Genomic DNA, 18,021 nt, shown 5'->3' with positions numbered 1-18,021 from the left:
GACGCCTTTGGACCCAAGTGCCTCTGATTTGAGCAGGGGCATCTGAGAAGCAGTCTTGGTCACGGACCCTGAATCCTGGGCACTGGTCGGCACAGGTGCCCACAGATGAAACAGTGTGAACTCTGCTAAACAGACTGGTGTTCCAGGCATGAAGCATTCTTTGACAGATCACACCCAATGTGTCCAGGGGGCAGGGGGTCCTCACATCTCCCAATCTTTTGAGAGATGAAAAGAACCGCTTCGCCCTCTAGGTGATCTCAATTGCCTTGGAGCCTAAGCAATACAAGTAAAGAGCAGATAGAGAACTGAAGTGTTCTCTCAAGTGACTCTGTGGCATCCCGAAGCTCACTTCATCCCTGCACCCATCGTGCTGGCCTCAAGAACTGCGGCTCCAGGAGACTATTAGCTACTCCTTCATTCTGGCATCAGGATTTACCTTCAAGTCCCTGGAAAGATACTCTGCTGCTACCGGATGCCAATGAATGGAGTGCCAAAATCTGTATGAAGTATGAGAAGAGCCATAAAGAAGCAGGCACAGAAAAGGTAAAAGAAAGGCATTGAAGGAAGAAAGTCATGGAGCCGGTCCTGCAGTGAAGACAACACTGATGAGGACTTCGGAGACCCACTCCCCCACCTCTGCTACTGATCATTAACAGGTCTTAGACAATAACACCCTGTTTGTCTTTTATCTTTTTCCTTTTTAGAAAAAAAAGGTTGGGTAAGTTATTACTTAAAGTCTGTTTCAACTCTAAAACTAAGATTTTAGATCTGAATTGGACCTGAGAGTTAAAATAAATCCAGAGCGGGAGATGGGGGAAGGGCATTTTGGTTCCTGTTTCCCATCTCTATTCAAATTCCTTAATCAGTGTTATTAATAGATTAGATCAGTGGAAAGGAATGTAGTAAGTTCTCATTTTTCTCAGCCTCAATGCTGACAGGTCCTATTTCCTGCACCCTGCAGCACCATTCAAGAAAGACCACCATTCCTAACTGCAGAGCATCAGAGGAGATGATAATACGGGGCAGGGGGAATCACAAGGAAAAGGAGTTTGGAGAGAAAAAAAAGTGATCAGGGACAAGGCTGCCACAGACAAAAATCCCCTAATGGGGTGGGCAAGAAACTGCGTCTCTTCCTCCAGGACTGTGTGGTTGTTTTAACACTTTTTATCAGTTACACACTATTCCCTCAATTTCTCATATGTACAAAAATATAAAACAATAAAGTGCAGTTTACGTTTCAGTGACACTTTTCCTTGCTTTAATTTTTTTTTGTCTTTTTCTGCTTTTGAAACGAGCTGTCGATTACAAAATATCAAACTACACTCAAAAATGCCAGCCACTGGTACAGGATGGAGAGGCCCACAAGTAAGGACAGATAGCAGCAGGTGGCACGAGGTGGGAAGTGATTGAAGCAGTGGTTACAAATGGTCACAGGAAGCTAAAACTATCCAACAGGTTGTGCCCTAATGTTAGCACAGGTTAGACTAGTCACTACCTTGGTGGGTGGCCTCAGTGTGTTTGGGTTCAGATTCTACACGGCAATACAATTTTCTTCCAGTTAAGAGTTCTTGGCTTGCACCGATCACAGGGTGGCCAGAGGGCACCGGACCAGTCTATTAGTTTTTCAAAATGCTGTCGTAGACCTGATAGATGTACTGGGAGACTTCAGGAGCTCTACACTTCAGCGACAGCTGTTCGGAGGAAAAGGAGAAGGAAGGTTAGCACAGAGGCTGGCATTAACTCGAAAGGTATCCAAGTACTCAGTGCAAGGACACCTCTTCCTGATAAAAGGGGAGAAGAGCTTCTACCACTGAGTAGCCAAACAAAGAGATCCTGTTAATAGGTTACATGGGTTTTAGAATTTCAGTTTAATCAATGTCAAGCTGTGCTGTGTTTCTAACGACATTCTATGTGGGTCTACGAGGTTAGGAAATAATCCATATGAAAAAATGTATAGGAAAAGATGCTCTACTGCTTTCCTAAGAGTCATAGAGACTACTGCCAAATGAAAAGGGAAGGGTTAAAACCCTTAACGTGGTCGTCATTTCAGCTGCCTGCTCCAGTTTCTATCTGACAAGGATGGTTATCTCGGTCCCAATTCAGGAGGATGTATATTCAAGTAAAATAAAAGTGTAAGCTAGGTACTAGCTCCAATGGTACTAGCCTTTCCTGTATTACACTGAGGAGAGCATACACTGTTAAGGAGGGAAAACAAGAACCAACACAAAAAGACATTTACTGAGTGTAACTGTACAGCCATTTATGCCAACAGCATAATCTTCCATTTTCTGCCTGTTATTCAGGCCTATCAAGTACTGCTGATACTACTCTACTTCTCTACCACCACCTCTTCTTCTAGTCTAACAATTACCAAATTAAAATTAAAATGTTAAAAAGATTTCAATGTTGAACACTGAGATTTTCACTTTGTGGGTCAACAAGTGCAAAATTTAAACCCATATTTGGACTCCTGAATTGTACTAGATTAGGCAAAACACTATTAACAATAACATAACAGCAAAACCATGCAAACTGCATTTAGAACCAGAAAATTTAATACTTGCTTTTTGTATTACTGACATCATTGCTCTTGACTATTAAGGTAGATTAACAAAAGTTGTCTTTAACGATATATCACCATGAGATTTCAGATTACCTCCTTATTCTCTTATTAGAGACTCTGGATGATTTAACAAAGTACAAAAGGTGAGAATATTTTTGGCAAAAATGTCAAGAAGATGATTGGTCAACCCTGAACTTGAGAAAACTCACATCCTCAAAACTTAGTGATATTTTAAAAATGCAAAACGAAACAAAACCAAGCCAAACAAAAGAACATCAAAAGAGGCTCTATTTATTTGCAGCTTTAATATTCAGTCTCTAAGGCATTTCCAAAATTGCTGCTTGACATGAATCAGGAAGATAATTCTGATAAATGTAGAACAAAACAAATGAACAACTAATTTAAGAATATAAATACGAATAGAGGACTTCCCTGGTGGTGCAGTGGTTAAGAATCCGCCTGCCAATGCAGGGGACACGGGTTCAATCCCTGGTCCGGGAAGATCCCACATGCCATGGAGCAACTAAGCCCGTGAGCCACAACTACTGAGCCTGTGCTCTAGAGTCCGTGAGCCACAACTACTGAGCCTTCATGCCACAACTACTGAAGCCCACGTGCCTAGAGCCCATGCTCCACAAGAGAAGCCATCGCAATGAGAAGCCCACGGACTGCAACAAAGAGTAGCCCCCGCTCACCGTAACTAGAGAAAGCCCACGTGCAGCAACACAGAAGACCCAACACAGCCATAAATAAATAAAGTAAAAAAACAAAACAAAACAAAACAAAACAAAACAAAACAATAACGAGTAGAAAACAGCTCCCTTCTTTGGTCAAAGTTGCAGCTATAGGCATTTCCCTGACTTTCAAGCTCCCTGTAGAGGCAATCTGTACCTCCTCCTCCACAGCCTCTTCACTGTCAGTGTTGTAGAAAATTCTCATGGGAGAGTATGTGGGTTCAGAAAAGGAGGAGGAGAGGAAGCTAAAAAGAGTTAAGAACTGCCTAAGGGAGTTAACTCCCAGCCTAAAGAGAGGGTAGTTCCTCCCCTTCAAAATACTGTCCTGTATTTTTTCACATCTTTGTAGCAATACTGGAACTTCCAACCAGCTGGAAATCCACTTTTTCGTTCACGAGTGATAAGGAAATGTTGCCTTCCTCAATAAAAGCCCTATCTGCCAAGGTTGGCACTGGCAGGGGTCATGGACTGACCACGCCTGGACCCTGAGAGTTTCAGCTGCTCTTTGGAGGGGGAAGGAGGGAGGCGAAGGAAGAGAAGGAAGAACCTCTCTTTCTGGACTGTTCTATCACCTCCCTCCCCCAGACATCCCAGCCTTTAACAAATGGTTAAGTTTAGACTTAAACCCATTCCTTGCTTTCCAACTAGTACAGCTAAAACAAGCCAAATTTAAAAAAAAAAAAAAGATTTTTTTTTTTGTTGTTGTTGCTAATTCCTAAAGAAAGCAAAAGGGAAACATACATAAAGAACAAAGAGGCTAAAAAATCTCACTTAGGACTCTGGGTCTCATTTTACATGGCTCCTCAGGGAAAAGAGGCCTTACCAGGATTTTAACTTTTGAACCGCTAGCCTGCTTATGTGACACATCTTTAACACCAACCACTCAGGAATGCCACCCACCTAGACTCACCCCCCCACCCACCCCCGCCTAGGTAAGCCAAGGACTTACACATCCACTTCTGGTTTATAGCCTGGAACACAGACTTCTTCACCTGGGACAAGTTATCTTCCCAGGTGAGATAGAGCTACTTAGAGATATGAGGCCTCTTCCTCATGGGATAAACATACTTTCTTAATGAAATACAGTAAGGGGTTGGGGGAAGTGATTTATCATGTAGTGCACCACTACTTGGTCATAAAAAAACACATGCAACGACTTAGATAGATGTCAAGGGTATTATGTTAAGTGAAAAAAAAAGTCTCAAAAGGATACAGGCTGTAGGAATTGAATTTATATAACACTCTTGAAATGAGAAAATTACAGTAATGGAGAACAAACATACCAGTGGTTGCCATGGGTTAGGGCTAGGGTGAATGTCTAACTATAAAGAGATAGCGAGAAGGAGTTTTTTTGTGGTGATGGAACAGTTCTGTATCCTGACCGTGGTGGTGATTATACAAATCTATATGTGTGATAAGATTTCATAGTACTGTACACTCCTTAACTAAATAAAATAAAGTAAGAGTAATGATGTAGAAACTGGTGAAATCTGAATAAGGTCTGTAGCTTAGTTAATAGTATTGTGCCAATATCAAGTTCCTGCTTGAAAATGTACTATGGTTGTAACATGTTCTCAATGAGGAAAACTGGGTGAAAGATACATGGGAACTCTATGTACCATTTTTAAAACTTTCTGTGAGTCTTAAACTTTCTGTGAGTCTTAAATAAAAAGTTTTTAAAAATTTTAAACAAACTATGCTGTTACTAAGAGGTCCTTCTCAAAATTCTCACTATCCTTATAATGAATAGAAAGAATATGGTAGGAAGTGTTGAGATACCTGAGTTCTACACACAACTCAGCTACCAACAACTTATATGATCTCGAACAAGTCACTAATCATTCTTAACCTTGGTTTCCTTACCTGCAAACTGGGGGTAATCATGCTTCTTTAACCTAGCTGAGACGGAATACTATATACAATAAAATAATGGATGATAAAAAATAAAACACACACAAATATATATACTTTGAAGAAATTTCTGGGGAAGCAAATGGAGTTATTTTACAAGACCTTGATTTTATAGTGAAAACCTGTCCCTCCAGGAAGAGTACAGAGGAGTTTTCCTTTCTTAGGGAGCTCAAGGAAAATGACAGAGTAGTTTCTTACAAAAAAGACAAGGCACTGGTCATGGAGGAGGTGGGTGGGAGGAGCACACACTTTATGAGGGAAGCCTGAAGTCTCTCAGCTCACAAATGCTTGGACAAACATCTAGCTTGGTGGAACTCAGTAGCTCACACACACACATGCTAGTCCAGTTTACTTCAAGGGAGGGAACTAGTGGGGAGACACCAAGAATTTTTAGTTCTGGTGGTATTATTTCCTTAATGTATGCTAATGAAAACAGACTTGCCTTAAAATTAAGGAAAGGAGTCACAGACTTTTCTCAGCTACATGGCTAAAAAGCTCCCTTAATCTACTGAATATGAAGCTTCCTCAGAGTTATTCAATTCAAAAGCCTTAAACATAACAGAAGAATAAGATATTTCCCCCATCGCAAGGGTTTTTCTTGTACTTGACAAAATGCAGATGACAAGCAGCATCCTATTGGGAGACTGCATTTCACAACAGCAAACAAACACTGAGTGCCTAGGTATTAAAGCTTTGTTGTTTAACAAAGCAACTGGCTCCTCCCCTAAAAATACTGCCAGGATTCCAATTTTAGTCCAGTGTGGTAATGAATGAAGTTTTCTAAACTAAAGTCCCCTTACAGGCTGTGAAAGGTATGTCCCATTTTGCTTTAACTTTTCAACAACCATTTAGGCCACACAACACAGCTAAAAAGGCTCATATGTCTGGGATTCTGATATCCTAAGAAAAGCAGAAATGAGCTTGAAATGAGCTACGAAAACAATCCTCTTAGCAGCTTGTTACAGTACCACATGCATAGATATGCTAGGTTAAGTATTAACCAATACTGATGAAGTTTTGTGAGCAGCTCTGTATATACCAGGAGGAGTCTGAGACTCGTGCTGGGAGGCACTGTGCCTGCTGGATGGGGCAGACACTACAGACAGAAGGTCTTCTAAGGAGGCAACTGGGGACTTCTTTACTGACTGCTTGTTTTGGATACCTGGTGTCTGAAGCACCTCTACCAGGTCTTTCCTGGATGCTGAGAAAAAATGAAAGGGCTCTTACCCACCTCCTTGAACCCAACTCACCCATTCTGAGAAAGGCCTTACCGTGTAATTGGGGTTTCCTGGCTGGATACGTAGCTCAGCCAAAATCCAAATGCCATTAGTGAGCTTCAGGGATTGGTACAGCATGTCCTGCCCTTCCACATTCCTCTTGGCAATAGTATAAACATTGTTGTTTTGCAACTTGCTGGAAACAGTGTCTAGAAACACAGATTCAAAATCCAACACCTTCAGTTAAAATATCAAACAAATGTGCTATGAGCTATGTGTGCTCAAGTCTCCTGAGAAGCACTGTTACATGCATACATGCACATTTCAGAAAGCTCTTCTCCCACAAGAGCGAAGGATAAGGAAGAAGCTCCTGAAGTGCCTGTCCATCACATTCCAGGACAGAAAACAGAATAAGGTGCAAATAAGCGTTAGTGTAAGAATTACCTGTGGAGATTATGGTGGGTCTAAGGAGTTGGTAATCTTAAACTAGGTGTTAGACACGTAAAAATGCACTGACGAGGACAAAGACAGAAACAGGTACATGGGTGTGCCACAGTGACTGCCACGTCAGATTCATTTCTCCAACGCTAGTCCCAGATTCACGGGGATACAAAACTGACACTCAAATGCACAACACTGCCTCGCAAGTTGCTACTACTTCACCGTAAGCCATTCTGGTCTCAAGTGCCAGGATCAGAAAAGCACCCAGTTGCAGAAATCCTGCAAGTCAAATTTATTAATCTGGATGTTTAAGATTTTTTTTAAAAGCAGGCAAATGATTTCTTAGGTCTTAAATTAAATTATTAATTTGGGGGAATACCATGCCCCAAATTAATAATGAAACAAACTGTCTCAACAAAAGACTCTGAGGAAGACTGAAGTTGTGCAAAGATGATTGCTCCAAGGCCATGTAAGCCCGGCTGCCGTTGCTGGTCAGAGTGGAGGACTTCATAGTCACCAACACAGGGTAAGAACAGGTTGGTGTTTGGGGTTTTCCTTGTGACTACAGCATCAGAGAGACATGACATTCTAGAATTAAAGGTAATTTCCCTCTCCTTGTTCTCTGACTGCTAGCATGAGATGCTGCAGCATCACAGAAAGAGAAACTTTAAAAACACAGATGATAAACACTACTTCTTTGTTGATAGTTTATTATGTTCATTTCTGATGAGAATTCAAATTACTCAGGGACTAAATTCTCTCCACATAAAATCCTGTCATGTTCTATTGTGCTCTCTAGGAAAAGGCTGTTGTGGTGGACAGTCTTTCTGTTCTCCAAGACAGTAAATAAGCTGAGCATAGGGATCCTAGAGTTTTTCATCACTGTATTTCCCACAGTATCTGGGACACAATGGATACCTGCCATCAATACCTGTGAATAAGCCTCTGACTCAGGTGTTGGAGACGCTGATATGTACATAATGCCATAGGCATTAAAAAACATCTATTTAAGACACTTCTCCAAAGAAGAAATACAGATTACCAATAGGCAAATGAAAAGATGCTCAACATTTCTAATCGTTAGAGAAATGCAAATCAAAACTACAATGAGGTACCACCTCACACCAGTCAGAATGGCCATCATTAAAAAGTTTACAAACAATAAATGCTGGGACTTCCCTGGTGGTGCGGTGGTTAAGAATCCGCCTGCCAATGCAGGGGACACGGGTTCGAGCCCTGGTCCGGGAAGATCCCACATGCCGTGGAGCAACTAAGCCCGTGTGCCACAACTACTGAGCCCACGTGCTGCAACTACTAAAGCCCACGTGCCTGGATCCCGTGCTCCAGAACGAGAAGCCACTGCAATGAGAAGCCCGCACACCTCAACGAAGAGTAGCCCCCACTCGCTGCAAGTAGAAAAAGCCCACACAGCAATGAAAATCAAATGCAGCCAAAAAATAAATAAGTAAACAAATTTATTAAAAAAACAAACAAACAAGTAATAAATGCTGGAGAGGGTGTGGAGAAAAGGGAACCCTCCTACACTGTTGGTGGGAATGTAAGTTGGTGCAGCCACTATGAAAAACAGCACGTAGATTCCTCAAAAAACTAAAAACAGAACTACCATATGATCCAGCAATCCCACTCCCGGGCGTATATCCAGAAAAAACTATAATCCAACAAGACACACGCACCCCCACGTTCACAGCAGCAGAGACATGGAAACAACCTAAACGTCCATCGACAGATGAAGGGACAAAGAAGATGTGGCACATATATACACAATGGAATACTACTCAGCCATAAAAAACAATGAAATAATGCCATTTGCAGCAACATGAATGGAACTAGAGATTATCAGACTAAGTGAAGTCAGAAAGACAAATACCATATGATATCACTTATATGTGCAATCTAAAATATGACACAAATGAACAAACCTATGAAACAGAAACAGACTCACAGACACAGAGAACAGACCTGTGGTTGCCAAGAGGGTGGGGTGGGAGAGGAATGGAGTGGGAAGTTTGGGTTAGCAGATGCAAACTATTATATACAGAATGGATAAACAACAAGGTCCTACTGTACAGTACAGGGAACTATATTTAATATCCTGTGATAAACCATAATGGAAAAGAATATAAAAAGAATGTATATATGTGTATAACTGAATCACTTTGCAGTATAGTAGAAATTAACACAACACTGTAAATCAACGATACTTCAGTAAAAAAAATCTCTGCTAAGAAAAAAACCCTTTATTTATTTATTTATTGGAAGTATCGTTGATTTACAATATTGTGTTAGTTTCAGATGTACAGCAAAGTGATCTGGATATATATACATATATATGTATACACATACACACACACTTTTTCAGGTTCTTTTCCATTATAGGTTATTACAAGATACTGAATATGGTTTCCTGTGCTATACGATAAATCCTTTTTGTTTATCTGTTTTATATACAGTAGTATGTATCTGTTAATCCAATACTCCTAATTTATCCCTCCCCCACTTTTCCCCTTTGGTAACAGTAATCTTGTTTTCTGTTTGTGAGTCTAAAAACCACCTATTTAGAAGTGGTCTAATTTTAGAGGTAGTTTTTTTTTAAAATTTTTATTGGAGTATAGTTGATTTACAATGTTGTGTTAGTTTCTGCTGTACAGCAAAGTGAATCAGTTATACATATACATCTATCCACTCTTTTTTTAGATTCTCTTCCCATATAGGTCACTACAGAAAACTGAGCAGAGTTCCCTTTGCTATATCGTATTGATAGGTCCCTATTGGTTATCTATTTTATATATAGTAGTGTGTATATGTCAATCCCAATCCCCCTTGGAGGCAGCTCTTGCCCTGATGTCTTTCTTCCACATTCAAACCAGTGAGAGCTCAAGCGAGGAGGCACTAAAGCCCATTCATTAAACAACTGCACCACACTTAGTTATGACTTAATTTCCCTCCTTTTATTTCCAAGGTTTTCACTAACACCAAGCAGAGTAGTTAAAGCTCAAGAATTGGTTCTCTTTGGGGAGCTAAAAAGTATATCTCAAGGTTGTTATATGCAAGACTGCTGAAGGAGAGGGCCTCAGTATGCTTTTTAATCACCTTTTGGAGGTTCAGGCAGTTCTGGCTGTCACCTTGGTTCCCACAATGAAGGGCTCTTGCAGCTCAGACTGGGTTGCCAGGCAACATCACCAGCTGGAGTTTGGCTAATGCCTTTTGACAGGACTGTCTTAAATACAAAGGGGGGGGGTGGCTTCCCTGGTGGCGCAGTGGTTAAGAATCTGCCTGCCAATGCAGGGGACATGGGTTCGAGCCCTGGTCCGGGAAGATCCCACGTGCCGCAGAGCAACTAAGTCTGTGCACCACAACTACTGAGCCTGCGCTCTAGAGCCCGCGAGCCACAGCTACTGAGCCTGCGTGCCACAACTACTGAGCCCACACGCCACAACTACTGAAGCCCATGTGCCTAGCAGGAGCTTTTGTTGAAGATCTACCTTGTTGCATAGGCACATGTTCTAGACAATATACACAGCAAGGCCCAGATGCCTACAGATGTCTCGTGATTTTACCACCTAAGTAAGAGATAATAGGCTAAGAAAAGGAAGCACACAGACACACATACACACTCACCCCTTCCAGAATTAGAAAATGTGGCAAACAGCCAGGTAGAATAAGCAAGTTGAATGGATGTAACTTTACTGTGTTTGGAAGCATTCCAGTTAGGAACCTGGCTCTGCTCCTACTAAATGGCTGTTATCGTGATTTCTATCAGAAGACTGAATGGAGGGAGGAGGGTTCTATAACATAAGTATGTGTGAGTCAATTTTCATAAACCTTCGCTATCAGGTTTGAGTTAGAGGGTATGTAGATGGCAGGATCATCAGACTCTGCTAAATGAACCTATTAAGAATGGCAATGCGAGCCAATGTTAAGGAGGCTTCCTTGTCAGACTGGGATAGACTTCTTTACAAGATGTCAGTTTTTTGTAGTTGTTGTTGTTGTTGTTTTAAATATACCTGAAGTCCTGGGAAACATGATGGAATCTTACAGTTGTGAGACTTTGAGAATGACAATGCAATGTTAAGACACTGAGATTTGCCCTAAAGGACAGAGTTTTAAAAGATGGTCAAATATGGTTACAAGTGCATCAAGGTGTGATTTATTTTGGTTCATTTGTCTCCTACCTCAAATCTGGCTTTGGGCCTGAGGCCTGAAGTCTGAGAAGGTGTGAAAGTGGTCTTCCCTCCTTCATTTTCCTACTTTAGCTAAGGTCACATCTCTTCCAGCAGCCATAAGAGTGAAGATACTCAGTGAGTGGGAAGGGGGAATCTGTACAGGGGTCCCAGCTGTGGTACATACTCATCAGCAAGTTCAAAACCATTATGCTTGCTGAAAAGGACACTTTTTACCATTTGAACAACCAAACTATATTTAAGTGCTGGCTGGCAAAGCATTTGCATTTATGAAATGTTCCGAGGGATGGGGAGAACCACGACAAAACAAAGAAACAGAATTCATCCTCACCTAGTCCCTGTGGCAGAAGAAATATTTGTCCCTTACTAGAGAGCCCAACTAGTGAATATAGATACAACATGTCTCTGAGCTCTTCACAGTATAATAAACACTTAATTTAAAAAACAGGTTTGTAGATTGCTTGCCAGAAAGATTCCTTTCTGGATATGGGTGGAGATGCAACTACTTCTTGTATACTTAAGATAGTGGTCCCAGACATGTACTAAGCCCAAATACAGCTATAATATAAGCTGTAAAACAGATTCATACAGACCGCTTGACGCCAGTAGAGATGACCAGTGCTAGGAAGCAGGGAGACCCAAACATTGGTGCCTTTCTGATCTAATATTTTCTAGTATTTACACAACTAGTGGCACCATAAGCACCCCATCATATACACCTTTCTATTAAGAACTGATAAATGATTAAGGCTTAGGAAGAGGGTTTCTTTTCTTCTTTCATCTCTAGAAGACATGGAAGAGCAAAAGTAAAAGCTCAACGCTAGGTGGTCAGCCCTTTAAGGCTACGACTTCCTGTTGCCCTCAGAGTGTTAGCTCCATCTGTCAAATGTCTACTCTGGCACAAAAAAGCTATTTAAAGGGTTGGTGCTATTGTTGTGATTAGGACAGATCAGCTGGGGAGGATGGTATTTTTAGCTCTCAGCTAGACCCAGGGTGTTGAATCAGAAGGCACTAAACCCAAAAATGTTCATGTTAATAGAGCCCTCAGACTGGAAGGAAATGTAAAGGCCAGGGTACTCCAGACCTTGGGGTGGCAGCAGAGGAAAAGCTAGAAAGGATTAGTTGCAGGAAGTGGTCTTGTAAGCGATTAGCAATGATTCAGTGTGGAAAATGATGGCCTCAGGCTCCTGGAGAAAACGAAGTGGCTGTTTTTCCCTCTGCTCCATGTGCTGCACTGCCACGTGCTGCACTGTGTGTCACTGGAAAACTTATTCGCTGGTATTTGGAGCACCCGAGGCAGGGAGGAACTGGCATGAGGCCATGGCAGAACTGATCAAAACTGAATTTGCTTTGGGAAACTGTTCCAGTTTACATCAGAAGCCAAAGACCCTTTGGGAGCAAGACCAGACACCCCTTCTTTGGGCAGGATCACAAATGTACACCAAGGTTCAATAAGGGTTCAGAACCCCAATCTGGAAGCAGGGGGATCTTTTCTATAACTCTGACAGGCCACAGTAAAGCCCTCAATCATCCAAACTTCCATTTTCTTTTTTGAAAAAGCATGTCCCTTTCACACCAGACCTCTGAAACCAAATCTGCTTTCCAATTACTCTGGCCTTTCTCTGCTCTCTATAGGCCAGAGTTTCCCAGATCGTGCATGTTCAAGGAACACCGGTGTTCCATAAGACATTAATAATAAGCATTTTGTGACTTTAAATTCCACAGTGAAAAAATTCAGTTAATGTTGAGTTAAACTGGTTTCTTCGATGCAGGAAGCCTCAGCTTCTAGTGTGCTCATGTGCAATGGCAACACCCAAGAGAGGCACTTCATACACTGTATTTTCCAACTTTTTTGACCACAGAACCCTTTTCTGAGGGACAAGTGTTCTCAGGAGCATAATAAATGAAATGCCCTGGGACTGACTACACAAGGGTGACTATAACTCTCGCCATGAACCACTGCAGTTCTGCACCTGGAGCTTCCTGAAAAACAGCTTACACAATGGAAGACTGCCCAACCTCCCAACTCATCAAATGAGGCTTGTGGTAACTAACCAGTGAGCCTAGCAGAGAGATAACACCGTCACCTACCTAGAATACGGCATAAAAAGCAGCTCAATTTAAGTATGACTTTTTTGTGAAAACTCAGCAAAAATCTGGTTTTGTTTAATAACTACATAACCAGTCAGGCTGAAAAACCCAGACCAAGAATATGTTCAAAAGAAGGCAGATATGTGGTATTCCTGAAGAGAATCGACAAACTAGTAGCGACAGTGGACATTACAGAAAACTATCTCCTCAAACACCTCTCCAAGGGCTCAGGAGAAGTCTATGAGAAAAGACTTGTCTGAACACAGAGGATGAATGCATCATAGAGCACTCCCACTCCCCGCAAAAAAATTTTTTAAAGAACAAGTTGAACTGAGAAGACAGTGAGGTGTTTTTTTTTTTTCCTTTTCTTTCTGTACTGCTATACTGCCTCTTTCCCCCACTCAATGCTCCAGCTACAGTGGGAGGGCGGCAGCCAGAAGGAGGAAAGGACGGGTGAATGAAGAAAAGAGGAAAAGAGGCGGCACCCAACAGCACCAAGGCTCACTTTCATTAAAACGCCTTTCATTTCATAAGGCCTTATACTAACCTCAAAGAGAGACTGGAACAAAGGCAAGACCCTGAACAGCTGAAGGCTCCTTCCACTCCTGAGGATGCTTCAGTGAAACAAAGCCCTAGGCACTGTCAGCTGCTATTGTTTCTCCTCCTGGGCTCCCCAGTTTGATGTTCTAGTACAGTAATAAAACTAACTACTAAGGGGGCTGGAGCTTTTTCATGGTGATTAAAGAGGTCAGTATAACCATATGAAAGCTGACACAAGGCAAGAAAGAAAAAGGCTACCAACTAGGCTTTAATCAACTATGATGTAGTCTTATTTAATAGTAAACACAGGATTCCAAATAAGGATCTCGGAAAGAGTCACTACTGAAGGCTGATGTAAAATGACAAACAGTCCTTTTAATTTTTAGGAGAGTGCATATCTTCAAGTGCCACTTCAATCACCTAATGCTTAGAATGTTCAAGTAACATGACTCATACATGTTCAACTACTAGAGAATTGGGTGGGTGGATCCATTCTAGTTCTCTTCTCAAATCTGTTAGTTTGTAAGTAATCTAGTACCTACATCAAAACATCCCAAGTTTTTAAAGAGAAGTTTGCAAAGTAATACCATATACTCACTAGAAATAAGGTAGGTGTGAAAAGGTAGGTAAAGAAAAGACAACATTTTCAAATATCTAATATAATACACTAAGATGAAAATGAAATTTAGACTCATCACTCACCAGCATTTAAATGACATTCCTTAATCTGAAACTGAAGTTCATTTTCATTGGGAATATCCTTCCACGTTGCAAGGAAGACCTGGCGCTCTGTATGGGGAAGCAGAGGGAAAGGAAGGATGTGCACAATCTGTCAATATTCTGACATCTAAGCCCTTGTACCATTTCTCCTTTGGAGTGCTGGTTCTAGCAATACAGCCAGCAGTAGTCTGGGACTGGAGTCAACTCCTAGCTATGCAGAGGTGCTACACTCCAGGTCAATTAATCCCTCATGAGTAGCACTAAGATACACTGGAAAAAAGTCAACATCTAGGGTTTAGTTTTGCCTCCACTGTTTTCCTATTTGGGTGACTTTGGTAAGTCTTGTGATCTTTCTGATCCTTAATTTCATCATATATTATTACATCTGCCTACCCTACCCAAAGAGCTACTGTAAGAATGAAACCAATGTTAAGTGCCAATACAACTTCATATGTATCAATACAAGCTAGTTTTATTAGATGGTGGTTTCCTAAGTAAGGGAAGAGAGAAATATCAACAACCACATGGGGAATACCAATAAATTTATCACAAATTATTGAATTCTTATCTTGAGACAGTAAGAACTCAGGACAGGGCTAAATGCTAAATTTCCATGTATTATCTCAAGTCATTATAAAAACGATTTCTGCTTTGTACACTTGGAAACTGAAACTCAAAAAAATTAAGCATCTTGCTACAGTCACATAGCTGGTAAATAGCCAAGCTGAGATTCAAATCCACATCTACTTGTCACCAAGCCACTTACTCTGTATGCTGTGGTGACTGGCTTATTTGGACAATAGGCATTGTGACTTGGAGACCAACAGCAAAGCAAGATCAACTGTGACTCAGGAGAATATATAATTAGCAATTATTAGAGCTTTAGAATAGCCTTCCTCCATTTTTTTAAACCTCAAAATAGCTTGTCCTTCCGGGGCTATGCTCTGCCTGACACATTCAGAGAAAGAGCAAAGGTATATTTGCAGGACAGGAGGACATACTTACCCATTTTGCCATCTTCTACAAAAAGCACGTTGAGTGGGATGAGGCAGCTGAAGTAGAAGACATCAATATTGTTTTTCACAGCCACCTGCCAGTAAAGTAGCAAGGGAAAATTAGGACATCATAAGAAGCCAGGTAGGAGGGAAAGAACAGTTATGTGTCTAGAAATAAATCACCCAATTTCCTTCCTATTTATTTATTTTTAAATATTTATTTATTTATTTGGTTGTGCTGGGTCTTAGTTGGTTGCGGCACATGGGATCTAGTTCCCTGACCAGGGATCAAAGCTGGGCTCCCTGCACTGGGAGCACGGAGCCTTAGCCACTGGACCACCAGGGAAGTCCCAAAAATCTGTTATTTATTTATTTAGCTTCACTGCACGGCATGTGGGATTTTAGTTCTCCGACCAGGGAATAAACCTGCGCCCCTTGCATTGGAAGCGCAGAGCCTTAACCACTGTACGGCCAGGGAAGTCCCTCCTTCCTCTTTTAGACAGGTTAGGAAACCCCAAATCAAGACATACCAGCCCATACACTGCAAAGCATGTCCTTATTCACTCCACTGTCAAGAGCACCGTGGACAGCCTGCAACTCTGCCTTGCTCCAGGAGGGGCCCCAGGAGGAATGAATTCAAGGCACAAATTCTATACCTGCGATATCCAGTCAGTTGTTTTAATAGTAGTTTCTGCTACCACTTACTAAGTACCTATTAATGAGAATATTTCTAATCCTCATTATAACTATCCCAAACAAAGTACTGTTACTACCCTCTCATTTTACAGATGAGGAACTGAGGTTCAGAAAGATTAAGTAACATCCAGTATCACACTGTCAGTACACAGAAGAACCAGGATTCAAATGCAAAATTGACTCTAAACCTTGTTTTTTTTCTCTCCACAATAACTGGTGGCATACTGCCCCTTATCTTTTTTCAGGTATCAGTTTTAAAGCTCTTTCTTTTATAAAATCTTACTTTCCTAAGTCATATGGCTGGAAAAGCTTGCTGGGTCAAACACTCGTAAATCTGATGACTCTCGGAAGGAAAAGCCTTTGAACAAATGAAGAAGTGCGTTTTCTTCTCACAATACAAACTTCTGGATTTGGGCAGGCTGTGATTCTACCATGGCCCATTCAATCCAGGGCACGCTGTTCATATTTTTTAAAAAGCTATAATAAGTACCTGTGTTCAGGGGCAACACTGATTGGTGTCTCTATTCAGAAACAGGCAGACTCCACTGTGGCAGATTATAAGAGCCATATACTGTAAGAGGGGAGAGTAGGAGAAGAACTGCTCGAAACTACCACTTCCCACTGGTTCCTGTCACTGGTGACTTTCCTATCTATGCTCTTGGCACTGCAGAAAACCATTTCTCTGGGTGAGTTTTATAATCAGTAACCAAGTCTATTTCTCTCTAAGAAAATAAAGGTAAAAAGTGCTTATCTAGCACCACTATTCTCTCCCCGCCCCTTCTTGGGGCAAATGCCTATAACTTCAACAGCATATTGAGACTGAAATATCCTCTTTCCGAAGTACTTCCAGTTCTTTTACATTTGTTATCAACTCATCTTCCCCACCTTTTTTTCTTTTGTCTGCATTGGGTCTTCGTTGCTGCGCACGGGCTTTCTTCGTTGTGGTGGGTGGGCTTCTCATTGCGTTGGCTTTTCGTTGTGGTGGGTGGGCTTCTCATTGCGTTGGCTTCTCTTTGTTGCGGAGCATGGGCTCTAGGCACGTGGGCTCTAGAGCGCAGGCTCAGTAGTTGTGGTGCATGGGCTTAGATGCTCCGTGGCATGTGGGATCTTCCCAGACCAGGGCTCGAACTCGTGTCCCCGGCATTGGCAGGCGGATTCTTAACCACTAAGCCACCAGGGAAGTCCCTTCCCCACCTTAAATAGTACCTTTATTTCACCCTCCATAATCTGGTTTGGGTATGTCTACTTGATATCTTTCTGCCCTCTTTCCTGTAAGAATTCATCAAATTACTTTCCTTGTAACTTGTACATTTAACCTTTCAATGACCCACACCCAGGAGTTTCTGACCTATATCACACAATCAGATGCCCAAAATGCTGAGACAGCAGGAGTCTCAAAAAGCTTGAGTCTGGTGAATACAAGCAGAGTAACTAACCTCAGGAAAGAGGGACCTTAGACATTCTTTAAGATGTACTAGAGCACCACTTCAAAAGATCTATACCAGCTGTGGGCTTCTGGGGAGGAGGTATTTTCTAATTCATCTGGTACTCAGCAATGAGAGAACGGGAACTCTTATTTCAAATAAGGGCACCAAGAAGACCTTGAGGGAGTGCCAGGCTCTGTAAAGGTCATTTAGAAGTGAAAACTGGAAGTGGTTCAAGTGGGCTAGCATGGGTCATATGTCCTCCAAGAGGTAATATTAGCGGTTCTCAACCAAAGACTTATATTAGAATCATCTGGAGAGATTTCTCAAAACAGAATCCGGGACTCCATCCTGTATTAAAAAAACAGCAATCCCTAAATCTGGGACCTGGAACATGTATTTTGGAAAAAGTTCCTAGGAAGATCAACCAGACAAGTAATTAATTTACAACAATGTTACCTAAGAAGTCTGTGTGGGCTTATAAATA

The 18,021-nt window shown here is 41.6% G+C and overlaps 1 protein-coding gene across 7 annotated transcripts in view; it reads right to left on the bottom strand.

Annotated features, from left to right (window-relative positions):
• Positions 1-1,229: 1,229 nt before the first annotated feature.
• The window catches only part of AP2B1 (adaptor related protein complex 2 subunit beta 1), a 122,562-nt gene continuing 105,770 nt past the window's right edge, over positions 1,230-18,021 (bottom strand). For all 7 annotated transcript variants that reach the window (XM_049702269.1, XM_049702268.1, XM_049702262.1 and 4 more), the window contains 4 exons: positions 15,425-15,509; positions 14,402-14,488; positions 6,480-6,634; positions 1,230-1,691 (listed from right to left, as the gene is read on the bottom strand). In XM_049702269.1, coding sequence (XP_049558226.1) covers positions 1,617-1,691; positions 6,480-6,634; positions 14,402-14,488; positions 15,425-15,509 — 402 coding nt within the window. In that variant the 3' untranslated portion in view covers positions 1,230-1,616. The remainder of the gene's footprint in view (positions 1,692-6,479; positions 6,635-14,401; positions 14,489-15,424; positions 15,510-18,021) is intronic.

Source organism: Orcinus orca, chromosome 19 (genome assembly GCF_937001465.1).
Source record: "Orcinus orca chromosome 19, mOrcOrc1.1, whole genome shotgun sequence".
In the NCBI taxonomy this organism is placed as follows: Eukaryota; Metazoa; Chordata; class Mammalia; order Artiodactyla; family Delphinidae; genus Orcinus; species Orcinus orca.
This window is presented reverse-complemented; position numbering and strand designations above follow the sequence as displayed.